This window comes from Myotis yumanensis, unplaced genomic scaffold (assembly GCF_028538775.1).
Source record: "Myotis yumanensis isolate MYYU_CA2020_CCGP unplaced genomic scaffold, mMyoYum1.0.hap1 SCAF_7, whole genome shotgun sequence".
In the NCBI taxonomy this organism is placed as follows: Eukaryota; Metazoa; Chordata; class Mammalia; order Chiroptera; family Vespertilionidae; genus Myotis; species Myotis yumanensis.
Window position 1 is genome coordinate 36,550,525 of NW_027223758.1, and position 22,534 is coordinate 36,573,058.

A 22,534-nucleotide genomic window follows, 5' to 3' on the forward strand; every position below is an offset into this window, starting at 1 on the left:
CTGTCACAAACAGAGCAGGGCAGATAGGGAGGTTGTGGCCCCACCCCCTGTCACACACAGAGCCGCAGGGCGATCAGGGGATTTGGGCACTGCCCCCTGTCACGTTGATCCCAGTGCCGGGAGGCCTCATGGCTCCGCTGATCCCGGTGCTGGGAGGCATATTACCCTTTTACTATATAGGATAGAGGCCTGGTGCACAGGTGGGGGCCGGCTGGTTTTCCCTGAAGGGTGTCCTGGATCAGGGTGGGGGTCCTGCTTGGGTGCCTGGCCAGCCTGGATGAGGGGATGATGGCTGTTTGCAGCTGGTCACACCCCCTTCAGGGTGGGGGTCCCCACTGGGGTGCCTGGCCAGTCTGGGTGAGGGGCTGAGGGCCGTTTTCAGGCTGGCGGGTGACTGAAGCTCCCAACCGCTCCCTTTTTTCTTTTTTCTTTTTTATTCTGGGCCAGCTTTAGCTCTGAGGCTTGGCTCCAGCTCTGAGGCCTCGGCTGCTGAAAGCAGGTATCTGGTTTGTTTGGGTTCTATAATCGAAACACTGTTTCAACTCCAGCTCTGAGATCCCGGCTGGCTGAAAGCAGGTTTCTGGGGTTTTGTTTAGCTTCTATATTTGTAACAATGTTTCAAACTGCAAGCTCAGAGGCCGGCAGCCGCAGGCGGGGGAACGTTGGCTTCCTCCGTCACTGAAGCAAGCAAGCCTCCTGTTAGCTTCAAGCTGCCTGGCTGCCGGCCACCATCTTGGCTGGCAGTTAATTTGCATATAGCCCTGATTAGCCAATGGGAAGGGTAGCGGAGGTACAGCTAATTACCATGTTTCTCTTTTATTAGACAGGATATAGATAGTTAAAAAGGGGAAGAGAGAAACATCGATGTGAGAGCACAACGTGGATTGGCTGCCTCCTGCATGCCCCCTACCAGGGATCAAGCCCACAATTCTCGTATGTGACCTGACTGCATATTGAACCAGCAATCTTTTGGTGCATGGGATGGTGCCAACCAACTAAGCCATATGGCCAGGGTAAAACTTATTTATTCTTAATATGACAGAGGAAACTATAAACTCAAATATGCACAGACTAAAAAAATATGCACAAATTGAGAATGACATAGCAACTAAAGAAAAACCAATTTAGAATTTTAGTAGAGGTATGTTACTAAGGTTCAAAGTCACCAAGGATATATTATATATCCAATACTATGTAATCTTCATTTTCTCTATACTCTCTAGAATCAAAACAACAGTCTCTGATGGGCAGAATACCCATAATAAGTTAAGGGAGGATTATGTCTCTGATTAAGATTTTTTTAATTTGCTAATTTGAGGACAGTCATGATTTCAAGGTGTTTAATCTAAAGCTCATATAAGGGAAAATGAAACAGAACATGTTAACAAGCAGACATCTATATACCTATGTAAGGAGTAAATCAGAATTGGAAGCCCACAATTAAACAAAGCCCGAGCAAATTAAACCTAAAAGCAAGCAGAAATAAAGATATAATAAAGAGTAAGAGCAGAAATCAGTAAAATTGAAAACAGAAAAATAATATAGAAAGTCAAAGAAGCCAAAGCTGGTTCTTAAATATCAGTAAAATTAATAAAACTTTAGTCAGACTGGTAAAGAAAAAAAAAGATATAAATTACCAACATCAGGAATCAGAGGGGACATCACAAATCCTAAAGATATTAGTATAATAATAAGGGAATATTAGGAAAAACTTTAGGTCAATATATTTGATTACCTAGATGAAAGGAACAAATTCTTTGAAATATAGAAACTACCAAACAAAGCTCGCTAAAATAAAATAAAAATAACATGAATAGTCCTGTATCTACAAAGTACTTGGATTTGCGGGGGGAGAGACAAAAACACTTTCCCACAAAGAAAGCTTGAGGCTCAGACTTCACTGCAGGATTTTACCAAACATCTAAAGATATCAAATCTACACACTCTTCAAAAAACAAGAGGAAAGAACACTTCCCAGCTCATTCTATGAGACCAATAGTACTCTGATAGCAAAACCAAAACTATAAAACCAGAGCCTTCATGAATGAAGCTACAAAGTCCTCAACAAAGTATCAACAAATAGAATACATCAATATTTAAAAAGGACAATACATCAGGATCAAGTGGTATTTCTCCCAAGAATGCAAATTTGATTCAACATTTGCAAATGAATCAGTGACTCACATTAGTAGGCTAAACTCAAACCTATTTAACTTCATTAACACCTTCAGGTTCTTGGAAGTATCATCTAACACAGAACATATTTTGGGAAGCAATGGTCCTTGCCATCACCAAACTAATGATATCCTAATGATATCATTATCCTAATACTTTGGCCTTGACAGGCCTACTCCTATCCTTGAAACAGGGAGTTTAGGACACCTGTTAGCTCTTCACTTCATTTGACAAATAATTTATCGAGTATCTAACTCAATGCCTGACACTGATTTGGATGCTGGGAATAGAGCAGTAAAAAAACAAACAAACAAAAAATATCAAAAACTCCTGCTTTCATAGACTTATGGCCTATTCAACTATAAACACATAATTTTAAGTAAAATTCCTAATAGCTATTTCTTGATTTTTTTAAAACTCTGCAGTTCCCTTCAGATTCTTATATATAGAGAGTCCTCTGGGTTCATAATTAATCACCCTGCCCAAGGAAAGGCAGACTTTCGTCCAAGGCCCAAATCTTTCCTTGAGAAGGAGGTTTCCCCCCACAACATGTTCATGAAGAAAGCATTCATTACAAATAATGAAGACTTCACCAGATTGGCCAGGTATTTATACAGTGCTTATACTGTGGCAATCAGGAGTATTTTATAGTTCCTCATTTTTCCTACAGCAAAGCCAATCCTTTATACTTGGGTGAGCCATTTTCCTGGACAAATCTCTAAAGCAAGTCCCTTGAGACCATCATACAGGGACTGGAAATAACAACTTGGGGAAAGAACCTCTTTAAGATTCATGTGTTAATATAAGTTAAGGAGGTAGGTGGAATAAATCTCCACCCAGTCAATATGTACTACTTGTTCTGGTCCTCAGATGACTTTGTGTTTATTTCATTCTAACTATGGAAGACTTCATTGGTCTACTTGATTAAAACAAAAACACTTAAGACAGCTTTAGGAAATGAAAATCAGCTCTCCCACTAACATGCATTTTGTTCCACACTACAAGATGAAAAACAAATCTAGTAAAAGGCTTACACTAGGGGAAGGGGCTTTGAAGTCATTTGAACCTTCTATTCTGTACTGGAATTCCTTCTACAGCATTCCTGATTCACGGTCAACCTTCTGGGCCCCAATTCAGATAAGTCCAATGACCTTGTGAAGCTACCTATCCCACTGGAGGACAATTCTTGTTAGATTTTTATTTATTGACCTTAAATCTGCTTCATGTAACATTTATTAAACATCACCTGTCCACTGGTCTCTTCATTTTTTTAAAATGTCCTTCAAATATCACAGAAGAACCATCATGTCTTCCCTTTTCCAGGCTAAACATCCTTATTTCCTTCAACCATTCTTCATTCAACATGGTTTCTAAAGCCTTCACATGGCTCAGTGCCTACTCCTAAATGCATTCCAGTTTGTCAGTGTACTTCAGAATTGGATTCAATTTTTGACTTAATGCTAATCTGGAAACTGCCTATTCTATGACATGTAGTTGAATCTGGTAAATGTTGTCCTTGTCTTACCTGATATTGATACATAAAGATAATGAAAAAGAACAGTTATTCAGGATAGTCAAATAGGTAAGGAAAAGCTACATTTAAATTCTTAAATATGAATCTAGAATAAAAATGGAACTCCACATGAAAACATTATAGAAAAAGATGGAGGGAAACGGTTGATACTGCTGATGTGAACAGAGAGCCGGCATGTTACTCCCTAATCAAAGGCATGTAAAAACACAAAAATCAAAGAATCTTACCAGTGCAATCCCAAGCAAGGGTCCAGCCATACATTTCAGGGTTCATAATCTTTCATAATGGAAAGACATACCTGCATTTTCCCACCTAACTTATACTAGAATGTCATACTGATGTTTTGATGTCACAAATTAAAATTGGTTATAGCAAGTGGACACTGCCACATCTCAAAAGTTTTTTAAAACGCAAATATTAGAAACTTAGTTGAGGTCACAAAGGAATCAAGAAAAATCAGAGGCTAACTTAAGCTAAAGCAGTGAAGAACTTTTCTGGTGATTTAGTAATCCTCCAAATGGTAGCCAACTTTCCCTCTGGAATTATTAAAAAACACACTAGACAAAGAATATAGGAGCAACCAAGTGGAACCCAATCATCAAGAAATGAATAAATTTTTTTCTTTTCCTTCTTTCTGTTCTCATTTCCCTTTTCTCTTAACTAATTTCTAATTTTCAAACAAAACACATTTTAAGTTTTTCAATCCAAATACCGTAATCATAACCATTTCTTTTAATAGGGGAAAAGATTCTGGTTAATAACATTACCAAATATACCAATGATTATAAATTGTCAAAGAATTAAGATATAAAAAAGATAACTTTCATAACATAACTATTATTTCTTTGATGATTTAAAGAGGTGCTTCATAACTTCAGGGTCTAGTATGTGTGTTATTTTCTGTATTTTCAAAGCCCCTTACTGGAATCACTGTTCACTTTTCAGAATTTATGTAAAAGGGAAATTATAGAGAGAAGCCTATATTTGCTGCAGTGAGAATCGTTAGGAAGAGAACCAGTCATTATAAGAAGAAACTAAAAGTAGAAGTCTAATAAAATTGAAATTCTAATTTGAATCCAACTTCTTAAAATTGTTAAGTGGCATTATCTGGTAATTTGGGCAAAGCTATGTTATCTAAAAAATAGCTAACATCTATTGGCTTTCTTTGATTAATATATTAACTTATGACTAATTAGGCTTATCCAACATCCTAGCAATTTCAAAAGGCAGTTCTGCCATAATGGTAGAGAGAAACTGGTAGTACTAGAAAATAAGAAAAAACGAATGGCCAATGTTTTATTACTTTAATTCTTAGAGGCATTGTTTAAAAAGCCAAGAGGCAGCATGCACCTGATGCAGAGAAGATATTCATTAATTTACAGCAACTACTATATAGCAGATAACATGTTAGGCCAAGAGTTGACTAGGAATGGTACAGCTAGCAAATATCCCCCCACAATAAGAATTATCATAAATCACAGGGGTTATTATTTAATTTAAAAGATGCTTTTATTAGTAAAAATTTAAAGAAAGTCATTACAATGACCTAGTGAAAATCACTCATAAATATGGAGAGAGTAATGTTTCCTTAAGACTGTTCATCAGAACATCTGGCCCATGTAATTCCTTAGAACTCATCTACATGACATATCATGTAGCAAGGAAAGGGCAGTCTTATTGGCTTGCTTGTTACTGAGATACTTCTAAGGAATCAAGTTAAGGGAATAGAGGGAACATTTCAGCCCTTCATGTTGTATAGATCTGACTTAGAAAGGGGACAGGGGATAACAACACATTCTGAAGCTCTCAAAATAATGTATGAATTTCACAAAAGCAAAGCAGAAGCTTTAAAAATTTTTCTATAAGGAACAGAAAGCACAAAGCCCAAAAAGAAAAAAGGAGAACTTAAAAGACTTTACCCATTTACTGTATTTCAAAGGTCCTGTGAATCCCATGGCTTCTATTATCTTCGTGAAGGCGCCAACCTTCTCCTCAACTGGCTGTGGGAAATCCTTGGTAGTAGAAAGCTATTTAACCAAAAGAAAGGGACCAAAATTAGTGGCAAAAAAAATTAGTTTTAATGCTTTTGTTGCTCATTAGGTCTAAGGGCATTTTTATTGCTTCGATTTTTTTTTTCACCTAGAATTTATTTTTTGTTAATCCCCACCCAAGGATATTTTCGCCATTGATTTCTAGAGATAGTGGACAGGAGGGAGGGAATGGGATGGGGGAAAGGGGAAGAAAAACATTTGATTGGTTGCCTCCCATATGCACCCCAATAGGGGCCCTGGGATCAAACCTGCAACCCAGGTACATGCCCTTGACTGGGAATCAAACCCATGACCCTTCAGTGCACAGGCTGACATTCTAACCATTAAGCAACACCAGCCAGGGCTAGAATTTTTTATTCTGATTTTTCTGGTCATCTTATTACTTAATGCAAACATATCTGAAACTCTATCTAACAGATGCTCTCCAAATTTCAAAACGAGACATATTTACCTCAATGACCATATACCTATGAACCCATGTCTAGGAAATGATAGATTCTTGTTAAAAAAATAAAAGTTCTATAAAAAAGGGTACTTCTAAAAGGAAATCTTGACCCCACATTTCCCAAAGAACAATTATGAGAAGAGGAATGTTCTATGTTTATTGACATAACAGGAAAAGGAAAGAAAAATACTCTCTGAAAGCATTCAAATAAGCACTAGATAAATGTTTTTTGCATTTTCTTAGTATAACAAATTTTATTAATGATTACAGAAGACATGAGTCTTGAAGTTTGCAAATAAATTCCAAGGAAAACCTGTTCTAATGCTAAGCCCCTCCAAATGAGGGCAGGCTATATAATCGATAAATTCTCCAAAAGTTAAGTATTACTTGATTTTTAACATGTAAAAATTCAGAAAGACTTATTTCTCTAAAGCAGTGGTTCTCAACCTTCCTAATGCCGCGACCCTTTAATACAGTTCCTCATATTGTGGTGACCCCCAACCATAAAATTATTTTCGTTGCTACTTCATAACTGTAATTTTGCTACTGTTATGAATCGTAATGTAATTATATATGTGTTTTCCGATGGTCTTAGGCGACCCCTGTGAAAGGGTCGTTCGACCCCCAAAGGGTCACGACCCACAGGTTGAGAACCGCTGCTCTAAAGCTTTGTCCAGGCAAGAGAATAATGTAAGAAACAAAGGACATGAGATCAGGAGTCGACCAAGATGGCGGCGTAGGTAAACACCGGAGACCGCTGCCGCAAACAACCATTTCAAAAATACAACTAAAAGACTGAACGGACATCACCCAGAACCACAGGAAGGCTGGCTGAAGAGAGACTCTACAACTAGAAGGAAAGAGAACAGCAAATCGAGGCTCAGAGGCGGCGCAGTGTGGAAAATACAAAGGTACCGAGGTGCGCGCGAAAGCGGGCTGGTGGCTGAGGGCGCGGTTGTCGTTTTCTGTCGGGAGTGAGTCTCAGACTCTGGGCTCCAGATCCGGGCGAGTCTCTAGGGACCCAGACTCAAACGGGAGAAGCGGGATTACCCGGCATCAGTTGGAACCTGAGGGCAGCTTTCTCTCCGAGGTTTGCAGCGGCTGCCGGGGTTCTGAGAAGCAGAGCCTCTGGGAACGGGACTGAGCGTGGCCATAACTGCTCCCTCCGCCCGCCCTGTTGATCCCGCCCCGCCCAAAGCCTGCGCACAGCCATTTGCTGATCGCCTCAGGCAAAGGCTGGATTAGCGCCTCCCCAGAAGACAGAGTTTTCCGCACAGCTGATTACTATAGCCAGCCGGCCTGAGGGTCAAATCCCCCTAGTGTTAACTACAACAATTAAGGCTTGGCTAGAACAAGACTGCGCACAGAGACCACAAGGGGGTGCACCAAGAAAGCATAAAAGATGCGGAGACAAAAAAACATGACAGAAATGGAGGATATGGAGCTAAGAATCGCAATTTTGAGGGCTTGCCATAAATTTGTGCAGAACCTCACGAAAACTAATGAGACCCTCGATGCTACGATAAAGAAATTAGAAAGTAAGCATACACGGACTGAAATAAAGAATATTATACCCAATAGCAGACCAGAGGAGTACAATAATCAAACCAAAGATTCGACAAAAAACACCCAATTGGAAAAGCAAAATGAAAAAAGAATCCGAAAGTGTGAAGATAGTGTAAGGAGCCTCTGGGACAGCTTTAAGCGGTCTAATATCAGAGTCATTGGAGTGCCAGAAGATGAGAGACAGCAAGATATTGAAAACCTATTTCAAGAAATAATGGCAGAAAACTTCCCCCACCTGGTGAAAGAAATGGACTTACAGGTCCAAGAAGCGCAGAGAACCCCAAACAAAAGGAATCCAAAGAGGACCACACCAAGACACATCATCATTAAAATGCCAAGAGCAAAAGACAAAGAGAAAATCTTAAAAGCAGCAAGAGAAAGAGGCTCAATTACCTACAAGGGAATACCCATACGACTGTCAGCTGATTTCTCAACAGAAACTTTGCAGGCCAGAAGGGAATGGCAAGAAATTTTCAAAGTGCTGAATACCAAGAACCTACAACCAAGATTACTTTATCCAGCAAAGCTATCATTCAGAATTGAAGGTCAGATAAAGAGCTTCACAGATAAGGAAAAGCTAAAGGAGTTCATCACCGCCAAACCAGTATTATATGAAATGCTGAAAGGTATCCTTTAAGAAGAGGAAGAAGAAGAAAAAGGTAAAGATACAAATTATGAACAACAAACATGCATCTATCAACAAATGAATCTAAGAATCAAGTGAATAAATAACCTGATGTACAGAATGAACTGGTGATTATAATAGAATCAGGGACATAGAAAGGGAATGGACTGACTATTCTTGGGGGAAAAAGGGGTGTGGGAGATGCGGGAAGTGACTGGACAAAAATCATGCACCTATGGATGAACACAGTGGGTGGGGAGTGAGGGTGGAGGGTGGGGTGGGAGCTGGAAGGAGGGGAGTTATGGGGGGAAAAAAGAGGAACAAATGTAATAATCTGAACAATAAAGATTTAATTAAAAAAAAAAAAAAAAAAAAAAAAAAAAAAAAAAAAAAGGACATGAGATCAGAAGCTTTAGGTTCAAATATTCAGTTGGTCTGTCACTTACCATCCTTGTGACCTTGGGCAAGTCACTTCATTTTCCTGAGCCTCAACCTTCTGCATTGGATAAAATTCCTTGCCTCATCCAGCTAACAGTTTCGCTGAGAGTCAAATAAGAACACCCATGTGAAAACACTCTATAAACACAGAAAGTACTAATAATTCTCACCTTATTTGTAGTGTGATACTTCCTACTCAGCTGTATGTCTATTCCAGAAATCTGTTCTGATCCACCACATGCTAAGGACTGGCTCATCTGGGGCCCCTTGGGGGTTTAAAAAACAACAACACAGATGTAAGCAACACTGAGCATTCACTTACAGGGTTAATCTAAGCAGAGCTGCTTTAAAGTAAAGACTACAGAATCTTTCCAGCCTTGCTTAACCTAGTTCCTGGTGATCTGGTCATCAAGAGGATTCAAGATTGGCACCAAGAATATTGTCGGGTATATGGTAGGTGCTTAATAAGTACCTGTTGAATACTTGGCTAAATAAAAGGATTCTGCCCTGGAAACCTGGAACTAAATAAATATGAGTCAACTCTAAGAATTGGAACTGCAATAAATACCTACTTAAACATTGGCAGCAGTGCAGTATACAGGGGGGGAGGGGAGGAACCAATGACTTTCACATCAGTCAATTTTGTTTAAAACCTGCTTTTGTCACTTATAAGCTAGGTGGCCATGAGGAAGTTACTGAAACTCAGCTGTAATGATTGAAAGAAATAATACAATAGTCCCCCTTATCAGTTGTTTCACCTTCAGGGGTTTTAGCTACCAAAGGTCAATGCAGTCAAAATATATTAAGTGGAAAATTCCATAAATAAACAATTCTTAAGTTTTAAATTGCATGTCAATCTCATGCCTTTCCACTCCATCCCACCCAGGGCGTGAATCATCCCGTTGTCCAGTGTATACATACGGTACATGCTATCTGTCCTTTAGTCATACTGGTCATCAGATAGCCTGTCACAGTATCACAGTGCTTGTGTTCAAGTGATCCTCATTTTACTTAATAATGGCCCTAAAGCGTAAGAACAGTGATGCTGGCAATTCAGATATGCCAAAGAGATACCATAAAGTGCTTCTTTTAAGAGAAAAGGTGACTATATAGTACAATAAGATACTTTGAGCGAGACCACATTCACATAACTTTTATTACAGTATATTGTTATAATCACTCTATTTTATTATTAGTTAGTATTGTTGTTAATCTCTTACTGTGCCTAATTTACATATTAAATATTATCATAGGTATGTATGTATGTATAGGAAAAAATATAGTATATATAGGGTTCAGTACTATCGCAGTTATAGGCATCCACAGGGGGTGTTGGAACATATCCCCCATAAGGGGGGACTACTGTATATGTAAAATGCCTTTTATAAAATATATACTCAATAAATAATAAAAGCTTCCTTCATCACCATCATCATTGTTCAGATCAGAATTGCCTTCCTTTTATGTTCATACACTGCATTTGAAAGTATTTTGGCAATATAATAGCAAAATTAATAACTATTATCATGTGCCAGGTACTATGCTAAGTACCTTACATATATCACCTTATTCGATCCTCACCACAACACTATTAGGTTGGTTTATTATAATAAAGACCCATAAACATAGTTTTGAAAATAAATTCCTAATATAAAAAATACATGCAAGAGATCCTCATTGTAGAGTGAATGTGGGTAAAACTGGGGGGAAGGTCTACTAAAGAAGGAGATGTTAATTAAATTAAGGTACTCAATGGAAAATCCAGTAACCACTGAGATTTTTTAAAATGTTTTTATTGATTTCAGAGAGGAAGGGAGAGGGAGAGATCGATAGAAACATCAATGATGTGAGAGAACCATTGATCAGCTGTCTCCTACACGTCCCCTACTGGGGATAGAGCCCCAACCCAGGCATGTGCCCCCAACCAGAATCGAACCCAGGACCCCTCAATCAGCAGGCCAACGCTCTATCCATTGAGCCAAACCAGCTAGGGCTACACTGAGATTTTTTAAATAGTTTATTTTTTAAAGAAGTTTTAGGTTCACAAGAAACATGAGCAGGAAGTACAGAGCACTCCAATATACATATCTACTCTCCCCCATACACAAAACATCCCCTATTGTCAATATCCTCCACAAGAGTGGTACATCTGTTACAATCAATGAACCTACATAGACACATCATTATCACTCAAAGTCCATAACTTACACTAGATTATTTTTAGCAACATGAAAAAACATATTAATATGTATAAAATTATAGGTAAAAATATGAATGCATATGGGCAAGCCTAGGAAGGAACACACTGAAATGAAAAAGTTACTTCATTAAATTAGTAGAAGTATGAGTGAATTTAAGAATCTAGTTTCCAAGCCCTCAATAATGTTGTATTATCCTATAATAGAGGCCCGGTGCATGAAATTTGTGCACTGGAGGGGGCTGTCCCTCAGCCCAGCCTGCACCCTCTCCAATCTGGGACTCTCAGGGGATGTCCAACTGCCCATTTAGGCCCAATCCCTAAACCAGCAGTGGGACATCCCTCTCACAATCAGGGACTGCTGGCTCCTAAACACTCGCCTGCCAGCCTGCCTGATTGCCCCTAACTGCTTCTGCCTACCAGCCTGATCACCCCCTAACTGCTCCCCTGCTGGCCTGGTTGCCCCCAACTGCCCTCCCCTGCAGGCCTGGTCACCCCCAACTGCCCTCCCCTGCAGGCCTGGTCACCCCCAACTGCCCTCCCCTGCCGGCCATCTTGCAGCAGCCATCTTGTGACAACCTGGGGGCAGCTATCTTGTGACGACATGGGGCGGCCATCTTGTGATGATGTGAGGGCGTCACGCAAGGGCCACCGAGGCTTTTATTAGTATAGATATTTATTTGTTTACTTGCTTATTTTCTATCACTACTACCTAAAAGATCCATGACAGTAGGAACTAGGTAGAATATCAGGATCAAGTACAATGCATGGTTCATGGGTAACACTCAATATGTGTTGAATGAACAAATGAAACCACCTGGATGGTTATGTCTTATTATTTCCTTCATATCCTTACATGCTTCATTCATCCAACCCCTATAAAATGCCATCCTTTTACCAGGTTTTAGAATACAAACAGAATCCCTATCCTCGAGAAGCTCATAACTTGTGGAGAAGAGAAAGAAGACTCACTACTCATGAAACAGAATCAAATATCACATTTTAAAGATCACCTACCATACACACAATAAAAGGGTTAGCAAGAATGTAGAGCAACTAGAACTCTCATACACTGTTGGTGGAAGTGTAAAACAGTATGATCACTTTGGAAAATTATTTGGCAGTATTGAAAGTGAATGTATGCACATCCTATATGACTCAGTAATTTCATTTCTAAGTACATGTACTCCAACAGAAATGTGTACATATGTTCACCAAAAAACAGGTACAAGAGTATTCAAAGCAGCAGTATTAATAAAAATCCAAACTGGAAACAATACAAATATCCATCAATAGGAGAATAGATAAATTAATCATGGTATATCCATATGGTAGTATATCACAACTAGAGGCCCAGTGCACGAATTTGTGCATGGGTGGGGTCCCTCAGAGTAGCCTGCAGAGATCAGGGCCCCAACTTGCACCCCCACCTCACAGCCCCACAACCCCACCTGGCACCCCGCCTTGGCCTGGCGCTACCCCCTCACCTGCTCCACCATCCTGCCTGCAGGACAATTCATCGGAACTGGGGCCTCCCCACCCAGCTCCCTCAATGCCTGGGAACCGGACAGCAGCCCCACCCCCTGCCACCATCGCTGGTCACTTTCTGCGGGATGATTGGCGGGGCAATCAGGCCCCTGCTCGCACCCGCCTTGGCCTGGCACCACCCGCTCACCTGCTCCACCATCCCACCGCGGTCCCGTTCTCGTCAGGGCCCATCAGGGCCAGCAGCACCTCCACTGCCTCCTGCTGCCAGCGCCACGCTGCCAACGCCCACCATGTTCCTCTCGACCATCCCCTGGTGGTCAGCGCATGTCATAGCGAGCAGTCAAACTCCCAGTCTCCCAAACGACTGCCCAAGCGACAATTTGCATATTAGGCTTTTACTATATAAGATAAGAATGAATAAACTATTACTACACAAAACAACATGGATGAATTTCTGAAACAAAGTTGAATGAAAGCAAACACAAGAAAGTATGTACCATATGTATAAAAGGCAAAACTACCCCATGGTGTTCATTCAAAGTGAAGACCATGGTTAACCTTGTTTATGGGTAGTGATGAGAAGGGGATCAAGGAGGCTTCTGGGGTTCTATTTCTTGATCTGGATGCTGGTTATGTTTACTTTGTAATAACTCATTAAACTGTACACTAATGATTTATTCCTTTTTCTGTGTTTTTATTATACTTCAATAAAATGTACAAAAATGCTTAAAGATATGGAATAGGCAGTGTACTGGTAAACAACAGAAATTTGGAGATGGAAAAGAATGACCTAGAATCGTCAGAAAAGCCTTCATAGAGAAGACTTAAGAAGTGAGCAGGAGCCCAGCCAGTATGGTTAAGTGGTTGAGCATTGACCTATGCACTGGGAGGTCACAGTTCATTCCTGGTCAGGGCGCATGCCCACCCAGGTAACAGTCTCAATCCCTGGTGTAGGGTGTGCGGGGGCAGCCAATGATTCTCTCTCATTATTGATGTTTCTATCTTTCTCTCCCTCTCCCTTCTTCTCTGAAATCAATCAATATATATATATATATATATATTAAAGTGAGCAGGAGAGAGATGAGTGAGAAGGCAGAGGTGAGGAAGCCATGGTATAATGGAAAGAGAAAATCACTGAGTCAGAAGACTTAGGCTGAAACTCTAGCTCTTCCTATCTCATAAATTTGTTTTGAGAATCAAATAAAATAATGTATGTTAAAGAGATATACAAACTATAATGCATAATATAAATGTGAAGACCTGTTCCAGACAACTTCAAAAATAAACTCTTTTTCAGACAGCCCCATGTTAAAAAATATATAAGATTCTGCCCTTTTTGCTGAGGCCGGTTTGGCTCAGTGGATAGAGCGTCGGCCTGCGGACTGAAGGGTCTCGGGTTCGATTCCGGTCGAGGGCATGTGCCTGGGTTGCGGGCACATCCCCGGTGGGGGATGTGCAGGAGGCAGCTGATCGATGTTTCTCCCTCATTGATGTTTCTAACTCTCTATCTCTCTCCCTTCCTCTCTGTGGAAAATCAATAAAATATATTAAAAAAAAAAAAAAAAAGCCGAAACCGGTTTGGCTCAGTGGACAGAGCGTCAGCCTGCAGACTGAAAGGTCCCAGGTTCGATTCCGGTCAAGGGCATGTACTTGGGTTGCAGGCACATCCCCAGTAGGAGATGTGCAGGAAGCGGCTAATCGATGTTTCTCTCTCATCGATGTTTCTAACTCTCTCTCTCCCTTCCTCTCTGTAAAAAATCAATAAAATATATTTAAAAAAAAAAAAAAAAAAAAAGATTCTGCCCTTTTATTTTGCTTCCAAAAAGGTTCTGAAAATGAAGAGACCCAGAAGGAAAGAAGGAGGAAGGGAAAAGGATAAGAGAAGAAGGTGAGGACTCAAGTGTTTCTTGATTACCATGGGTGTGCCTGGTCCTTTTAGCAAAAGTATAAGCTCTACCATGGCTCAGTCTATCTTAAACTTCTTTTATTTTCTGACCCAATGCTCAACACCATTCTGGGCACGGAGCGACACTCAATAAAAACTAGGCAGATTGTTTTTCATGTTTTCTGTGTGTGTGTGTGTTTAAATAGGACAACCTGGAGAAGGTCCAGAAAAGAACCACAGGAATGATCAAAGAGATGAATAAAAAGGTCTTAGTGGAAAGGTTAAAATGAATTGAGGCTGTTTAGCTTGGAGAAAAAGCAATAGAAGAACTAAGAAGTAACTTAGAATAACAACACTTAAGCTGGAAGAAATCTCAGACATCTAAATCCAACCTTTTCATTTCACAGATGAGGAAACTAAGACCAGGGAAAGGTGGCAACTTGCTTAATATAATTTTAGCACAAACTTTTTTTTAAGTTCCAATTTACACCTTGAGGAGAAAATTTATCTCAGCAGCATGAACATAAGTAGCAACAAACATATTTACTACAGACCTGGCCGGTTTGGTTCAGTGTTTAGAGCGTCAGCCAGCAGACCAAAAGGTTGCAGGTTTGATTCCCAGTCAAGAGCACTTATCTCGGTTGCAAGCTCAATCCCTGGCCCAGTCGGGGGGGTGCAAACGAGAGGCAATCAATCGAGGTGTCTCTTTCACATCTATGTTCCCCTAACCCCCGCCACCTTCCCCTCTACTCTACTCTCTAAAAAAAAAAAAAAAAAAAAAATCAATGGAAAAAATATCCTCGGGTAAGGACAAAAAAAAAAAATTACTTACTACAACTTATTGAAGATCTCCTATATGCCCAGCACTTTTATGCTTAGTGTTTTACTTATGTTTATCTCACAACAAACATGCAAAAATAGATAATATTTCTTTCCCCAAATTAGAAATGAGGACAATAAGGCTTAAAGAAGTAAAGTTCATTAAACAGTAGAACATATATTCAGATGACTATATCACACAGCTTTCAAAAACCTAAGTAAAATTTAATAACACAGGCTCATGCACAATTAGCAACCATTCTCCAAGAAAATGAACCAAGGCTCCTCAGAGAAACTGTTGAATCCCAGGCTAGAGCAAAGAAAATATAACATGAACCTGAAATATTTTGCAGTGTCAGAAAATAAGGAAGTGTTAAAAAATGATGAAGGTGCCTGGCTGACTTGGCTCAGTAGCACAGTTTGATTCCTGGTCAGAGCACATGCCCAGGTAGGGGGCGGGGCATACAGGAGGCGGCCAATCAGTGATTCTCTCTCACCCTTGATGTTTCTCTCTCTCTCTCTCTCTCTCTCTCTCTCCCACTCCCAAATCAATAAAAATATTTTTTTAAATGATGAAGGCATGTAGAAAGGAACTTGAAGGAGTTCCCAATAGCCCAAACTGGGACAATTAGATTAACAAAATAAATAATCAGAATAATAAATTATAACTCAGAAGAAAATAAATACCTATGAGCTCCTGATATAAATAAATAATGGAATAGATAAATACTTGCACACTTACATGTATTACAGCATTATTCACAATAGCCAAGATGTGGAAGCAACCCAAATGCTCATCAACAGATAAATAGCTAAAGAAAATGTGGTATATACATATAATGGAATATTATGCAGCCTTTAAAAAGACACCCTGTTACATGATATAACATGGATGAATCTTGGACATTATGCTAAGCAAAATAAGTCACAAAAGAGCAAATACTCTATATTCCATTCACATGAAGTATGTAAAGTAGTCAAAATCATAGAAACAGAAAGTAGAAAAGTGTTTACTAAAAGCAGAGAGTGGGAAAGAATATTGCATGGAGAGTTTCAGTTTTATAAAATGAAAAAGTTCTAGAGATCTGCTGTACAACAATGTGATTATACTCTACACTATTGAACTGTACACTTAAAAATGGTTAAGATTGTAAATTTAATGTTATGTTTTTAATCACAAATTTTAAATTAATTAATATTATGTATCATTTTAAAATAAGAACCACTGATGGATGGTAAACGTAGTGAGCAAAAGTATGATCAGAAACAGAATATTTGCATAGTCTCAAAATGTCTTCTCACAAAATACTTACTAATTAAAAAGAGAAAAATGATAACTTTGTAGTAGGGGAACCTGACAGACACCAATTTAATAACCAAGTGATCAAAGTTAACATCACTAGTAATAAGACGTATTGGCCACTGCTGGTGGGAATGCAGACTGGTGCAGCCATTGTGGAAAATAGTATGGTGTTTCCTCAAAACTTTAAAAATGGAACTGCCATTTGACCCAGTAATACCACTTCTAGGAATATATCCCAAGAAAATACAAACACCAATCAGAAAGAATATATGCACCCCTATGTTCATAGCAGCACAATTTATAATAGCTAAGATTTGGAAACAGCCTAAATGCCCATCGGCAGATGAGTGGATTAGAAAACCATGGTACATTTACACAATGGAATACTATGCTGCTGTAAAAAAGAAGGAATTCTTACCATTTGCAGCAGCATGGATGTAACTGGAGAGCATTACACTAAGTGAAATAAGCCAGGCAGTGAAAGATAAATACCACATGATCTCACTCATTTATGGATAATAAAGAACATTATAACCTGATGAACAAAAAGATAGATACAAAGAAGCATCGAACAGACTGTCAAATTACAGCGGGAAGGCTGGGCAGTGTTGGGGGGGGAGGGGTAAGAGATCAATCGAAGGACTTATATGCATGCATATAAGCATGACCAATGGACACAGGACACTGGGGGGGGGGCGGGGCATGTGCGGGGGGGGGGGGGGGGGCAGGCGGGGGAGGCCGGGGGAAGGTCAATGGGGAAGAAAGGGAGACATGTGTACTACTATTTGTAATACTTTAAACAAGAAAATAAAATTTTAAAAAAAAAGACATATTGGCAGCAAGTATCCCAATATGATGCACTGAGAAAGGAACATTACTTTTGCCAAAAATACATAACCTCAATCTAATTATAAGAAAATATTAGACAAACCCATATTGAGAGACTACAAAAGGACATCAGGGGGGAGAAATACTGGGAAAAGGTGTGTTGATTAGTTAATAGTATTATATCAATGTTAATTTCCTGGTTTCAATAATTGCACTATGGTTACATAGGATGTTAACATTCAAGGAAGCTAGATGAAGGGTATATACTATTTTTACAACTTTCCTGTATGTTTAAATTATTTCAAACAAAAATTTAAAAGCAGACTCATCATAGTATGACAACTTCAAGAGATTATTTAGGACAAAGATGAGAGTACAATGTCCTTAGCTTTTTAAAGATAATATGCTTATAGCATTTGACACTACCTTAGATATCACCTGATACTACCACTCATGCAATGAAGGATTCTTTTATGTCATGCCTTTAAAATACAGTCTCCCAACCATTGCCTCAATATGTCCAATGAGAGTAAATTTACTGTCAAAATGCAACCCAATCCATTACACCACAATTCTAATTAACTCAAAAGTTCTTTCTCATTCTGAGCCAAATTTGCCTATCAGACATATACCTGAGAATATCATTCTGAAGCAGAGGTTTCTGACCAGGGGTTCTCAAAGATGGGAATATACTAGTATATACCCAGGTACAGTCAATATGACAAAATGTCCAATTTATTTACATTGACTAAAATTACATCTTGTCAACATGAAATAAACCACCCTAAGTTATTTATGTAGATGCTTTGCTATAATGCTGTCCCAGAGCCTAATACAATACCTGGTATATATTAGGTGCCCCAGAAATGTTTATGATTCAAAAAATGAGACACTGCCCTAACCGGTTTGGCTCAGTGGATAGAGCATTGGCCTGCGGACTCAAGGGTCCCAGGTTCGATTCCGGTCAAGGGCATTACCTTGGTTGCGGGCACATCCCCAGGGGAAGGTGTGCAGGAGGCAGCTGATCGATATTTCTCTTTCATCGATGTTTCTAACTCTCTATCCTCTCCCTTCCTCTCTGTAAAAAAATCAATAAAATATATATATATTTTTTTAAATATATTTTATTGATTTTTTACAGAGAGGAAGGGAGAGAGACAGAGAGCTAGAAACATCGATGAGAGAGAAACATCGATCAGCTGCCTACTGCACATCTCCTACATGGGATGTGCCCACAACCCAGGTACACGCCCCCGACTGGAATCGAACCTGGGACCCTTCAGTCCGCAGGCCAACGCTCTATCCACTGAGCCAAACCGGTTTCAGCAAATATATATATTTTTTAAATGAGACACAAGTCAAAGAGTCATATAATGAGTTCCCCCACCACCATCTATACACACACAAATAACAAATGACTGAGATAAATTCTATTAAAATTTTTCAATGCACAAGAAGTAACAGAACATAGCCCAATTCTGAAAAAAGATAGCTGCCTGACTACCCAGAGTAGATGCCTCTTCTGCACAGAGATAATCTTTATTTATTCAACATACATTTAATACCTACTCTGTGTCTAGCTTAGTAAAAAGCCCAGGAAATACAAGGACAAGCAAGACATTTCTTCAGAATGGCAAGGTTTACATACTAGTTGAAGGGAATTACTCTATATTTTAAATATCTTAATACATTATATTTATACTAGAGGCCCAATCACGAAATTCTGCAAGAGTAGGCCTTCCTTCCCCCAGCTGCCAGCACTGGCTTCTCTCTGGCACCCGGGACCCGGGCTTCCCTCCGGCTGCGGCTTCGTCCAGAATGACGTCCAGTCTAATTATCACATTACCCTTTTATTATTACAGATAAGTAAATACATAAATATATATACAGATGCTCCTTGACTTACAATGGAGTCACAATCCAATAAACACACTGTAAGTTGAAAATGCATTTAATATACCTAACCTACTGAACACAACTTCACTTAGCCTTAAACTTACTCAGAACTCTCATATTAGTCTACAGTTAGGTAAAATCACCTAACACAATGCATACACTATAGAGTATCAGTTGTTTCCTCTCGTGATCATGTGGCTGATAGGGAGCTGCGGCTTGCTATACCAATGTTCAGCATCACACGAATATTAAACCACATATCACTAGCCCAGGAAAAGATGAAAATTCAAAACTGAAGTATGGTTTCTACTGAATGCATATGGCTTTTATACCATTGTAAAGTCGAAAAATCCTAAGTCAAATCATTGTAAGTTGAGGACCATCTGTACTAGTAATTTATATCAAAAATAATTTTAACTGCATCAAATAAAGTTAATGGCTACAGAAGAAATCCGTATAAATTGGTAAGAAAATAAATAAATAAATAAATAGGTCAGAAAAATAAATTCCCAGTAAATAAATGGAGAAATTATATAAGCATACAATTTTTCCAATTCACAATACAACTGATAAAGAAAAAAATGTTTAAATTAACCCTGTTAGGTAGACAAATAAATGCAAAGCAAAACAAGGTAATATTTCCTAACCACTTAATTTAAAAAAATTTTTAAATACCTAATTTAAGGGAGATAATAATGAAAAACTAATTATATATATATTGCTGGTGGCAGCATAAATTAAACTGCTTTTGGAGAAGAAAAGGTTCACAGCCTTTGACCAAGGGTATACCCACCTAGGAATTTATCTTTAATAATTAAAAATAAGAAAAACCATGTATCAAGAAAATTATAACTGCATTAAAGCCTATAATGGCAAAAATTTTTGGAAGTACTTTTAATATTAAACAAAAGGTAAGTAAATAGAATGACATGTAGCAATTAAAAATGTAACTATGAACTCTACCCAACAATATGAATAATGTCTGCTCTAATAAATGAAAAGGTACCAGAACATAAAATTCTGTGGATATTTGTTAATGTACCTAAGGAAAAAATTAGTACAAGAACCAGCAGATGTTTTCAGGTTTGAGGTCATGAGTGATTTTTATTTCCTTTATTACTAAATTAGTTTCATGGTTAACAAAATCAGGAGGAAAAAACTTTCAAGGAGTGTCCACAGTAAACTACATCATAATAAATCATGTGTCAATAGTAAATTAAAGCCTCAAATAATTCTTTGGATTTTATGTTCATAAAAAGAAAAAACAAACAAAAAAAGAAACATTCTTCCTCTCCCCCCCCACAAAAAAAAGCATCTATGAAAAGAAAACTGAAGAAAAGTTAACTCTGAGATGAATATCTGGAAACACTCCCAACAGTAAAAATCATCAGACTGTAGCATGGTATCCTAGGCTAAGTTCCACTGTTGGGGTATTTAGAAGGAACGCCCTAGACACCATACTGCAGGAATCAGTCCTGAGTTGGCACCACAGAGACCCAGGAGTGGTCTCATGAGGTTTTTTTCCATCACACAATTTGCTTGGCTAATCTATAAATACATGACATTTGCACATAAACACTAAGGTTTTCATACCAACCAAAGGAACAACAAACCTTACCTGGAAAATGCCAGACAGAGCCCTGCCCCACTGTCCCTGTGTAGGAGACAAAGGTACCAACCGGCTGCATACTGGAACCCACTGGGAGATGCTAATTGGAATCTGGTTCCTCTAAAGAAAGAAAAAAAAAGTCCGTCAAAAATCTCTATCAGACTCCACATGTAGAAGGCAAGGGGCATGTATAAATTTAGAAATTCTGTCAGAACAGGGCACATGAAAGGAGAACATCCAAAATAGAACCAGGATCAAGCCTCCCCATGCTTATCACTTCTGCCTCCTCCCACTTTGTTGGGGGTGTCCAATCTGAGCTTTCAAAAAACTGATTACATACTGGAAGGATTTGAGCAAATCAGTAAATATATTAACAATGAAGGGTCAAGTTTCTATCAGAGAAAGAAGCTGACAAGTATGAAAAGGCAGAAGGGTAGAAAAAACCCTGTGTATTGGGCTGGAATTAAAGTAATTAGTATGTGATATATATAGATATAGATATAGATATAGATATAGATATAGATATAGATATATAGATAGATAAGTAGATACAAAGATACGTGTGTGTGTGTGTGTGTGTGTGTGTGTGTGTGTGTGTATACATACACACATATATATTTCCTACCCCTGTCCTGATCGGGCTAGAAGCAATGATGGACTGGTAGTAGTGACAGCCTGGTAGCAATGACCACATACATGTAGCATCCAGACTTGGTTTCTAAATAGCAATATTCAATAAAATGAACCAGTCTTCTCTGAAGAAGAGTTGACTCCTGAATAGGATCAATGCTCCTGAAAGCCTTATTCAGAAAGAATGACATTATTTGATATTTGATCTGTCTAGTAGTTCCTTGGAAGACTCCATCTGCAAGGCTGTCTTGGAACTCACCCAGTGTGAAAAACACTTTCTCCAGAGCATTGACTGAAAACAAATAAAGGCAATTTAACTTTGTGGCTGCCTGAAGCAGTGGATAATACTGGGGGAAACAATAAGTTAAACATAAAGCTTAAAAGGAAAAGCAGGGGCCCTGGCCCGTGTGCCCAATGGCTAGAGCATCGACCTGCGCACCAAAGGGTCATGGGTTTGATTCTCGGTCAACAGCATGTTGGGGCCCTAGCCAGTTTGGCTCAGTGGATAGAGCATTGGTCTGCAGACCAAAGAGTCCGGGTTCAATTCCAGTCAAGGGCATGTATCTTGGTTGCAGGCTCCTCCCTGGCCAGGGCCCTGGTCAGGGCGTGTACAGAAGGCAATCAATTGATATGTCTCTCTCACATCAATGCTTCTCTCTGTCTTTCCCTCTCTCTTCCACTCTTTATAAAAGGTCAATAGAAAAATATCCTTAGGTGAGGATTTTTTTAAAAAGAGCATGTTGGGGGCATAGGAGGCAATCAATTGATATGTCTCACATCAATGTTTCTCTCCCCTCCCCCCGCTCTAAAATTCAAAGGAAAAAATACCCTTGAGTGAGGATTAACAACAAAAAACAAAAAAGGAAAGCAGCGGAATGAAATGTTCACAGGGACTTTGAAAAGCTCTGACATATTCCTGGGAATTTGAAGGCCATGCACATGCACAGGGTTGTGCCCACACCCAGAGCTGTGCACATAAACACAAAAGACCTGAAAATGCCCTAAGCTCTCACCTCTGATGGCCTTTGAGGCTCTGAACAAGCAG

General features: G+C 39.1%; 1 protein-coding gene across 1 annotated transcript in view; it reads right to left on the reverse strand.

The window, feature by feature from the left end:
- Window positions 1-22,534, reverse strand: part of UQCC1 (ubiquinol-cytochrome c reductase complex assembly factor 1) — a 115,288-nt gene that overhangs the window by 83,126 nt on the left and 9,628 nt on the right. Inside the window, exons 2-4 of the mRNA XM_070420201.1 lie at window positions 20,869-20,979; window positions 9,005-9,100; window positions 5,629-5,736 (exon numbers count right to left, since the gene is read on the reverse strand). Coding sequence (XP_070276302.1) covers window positions 5,629-5,736; window positions 9,005-9,100; window positions 20,869-20,979 — 315 coding nt within the window. The remainder of the gene's footprint in view (window positions 1-5,628; window positions 5,737-9,004; window positions 9,101-20,868; window positions 20,980-22,534) is intronic.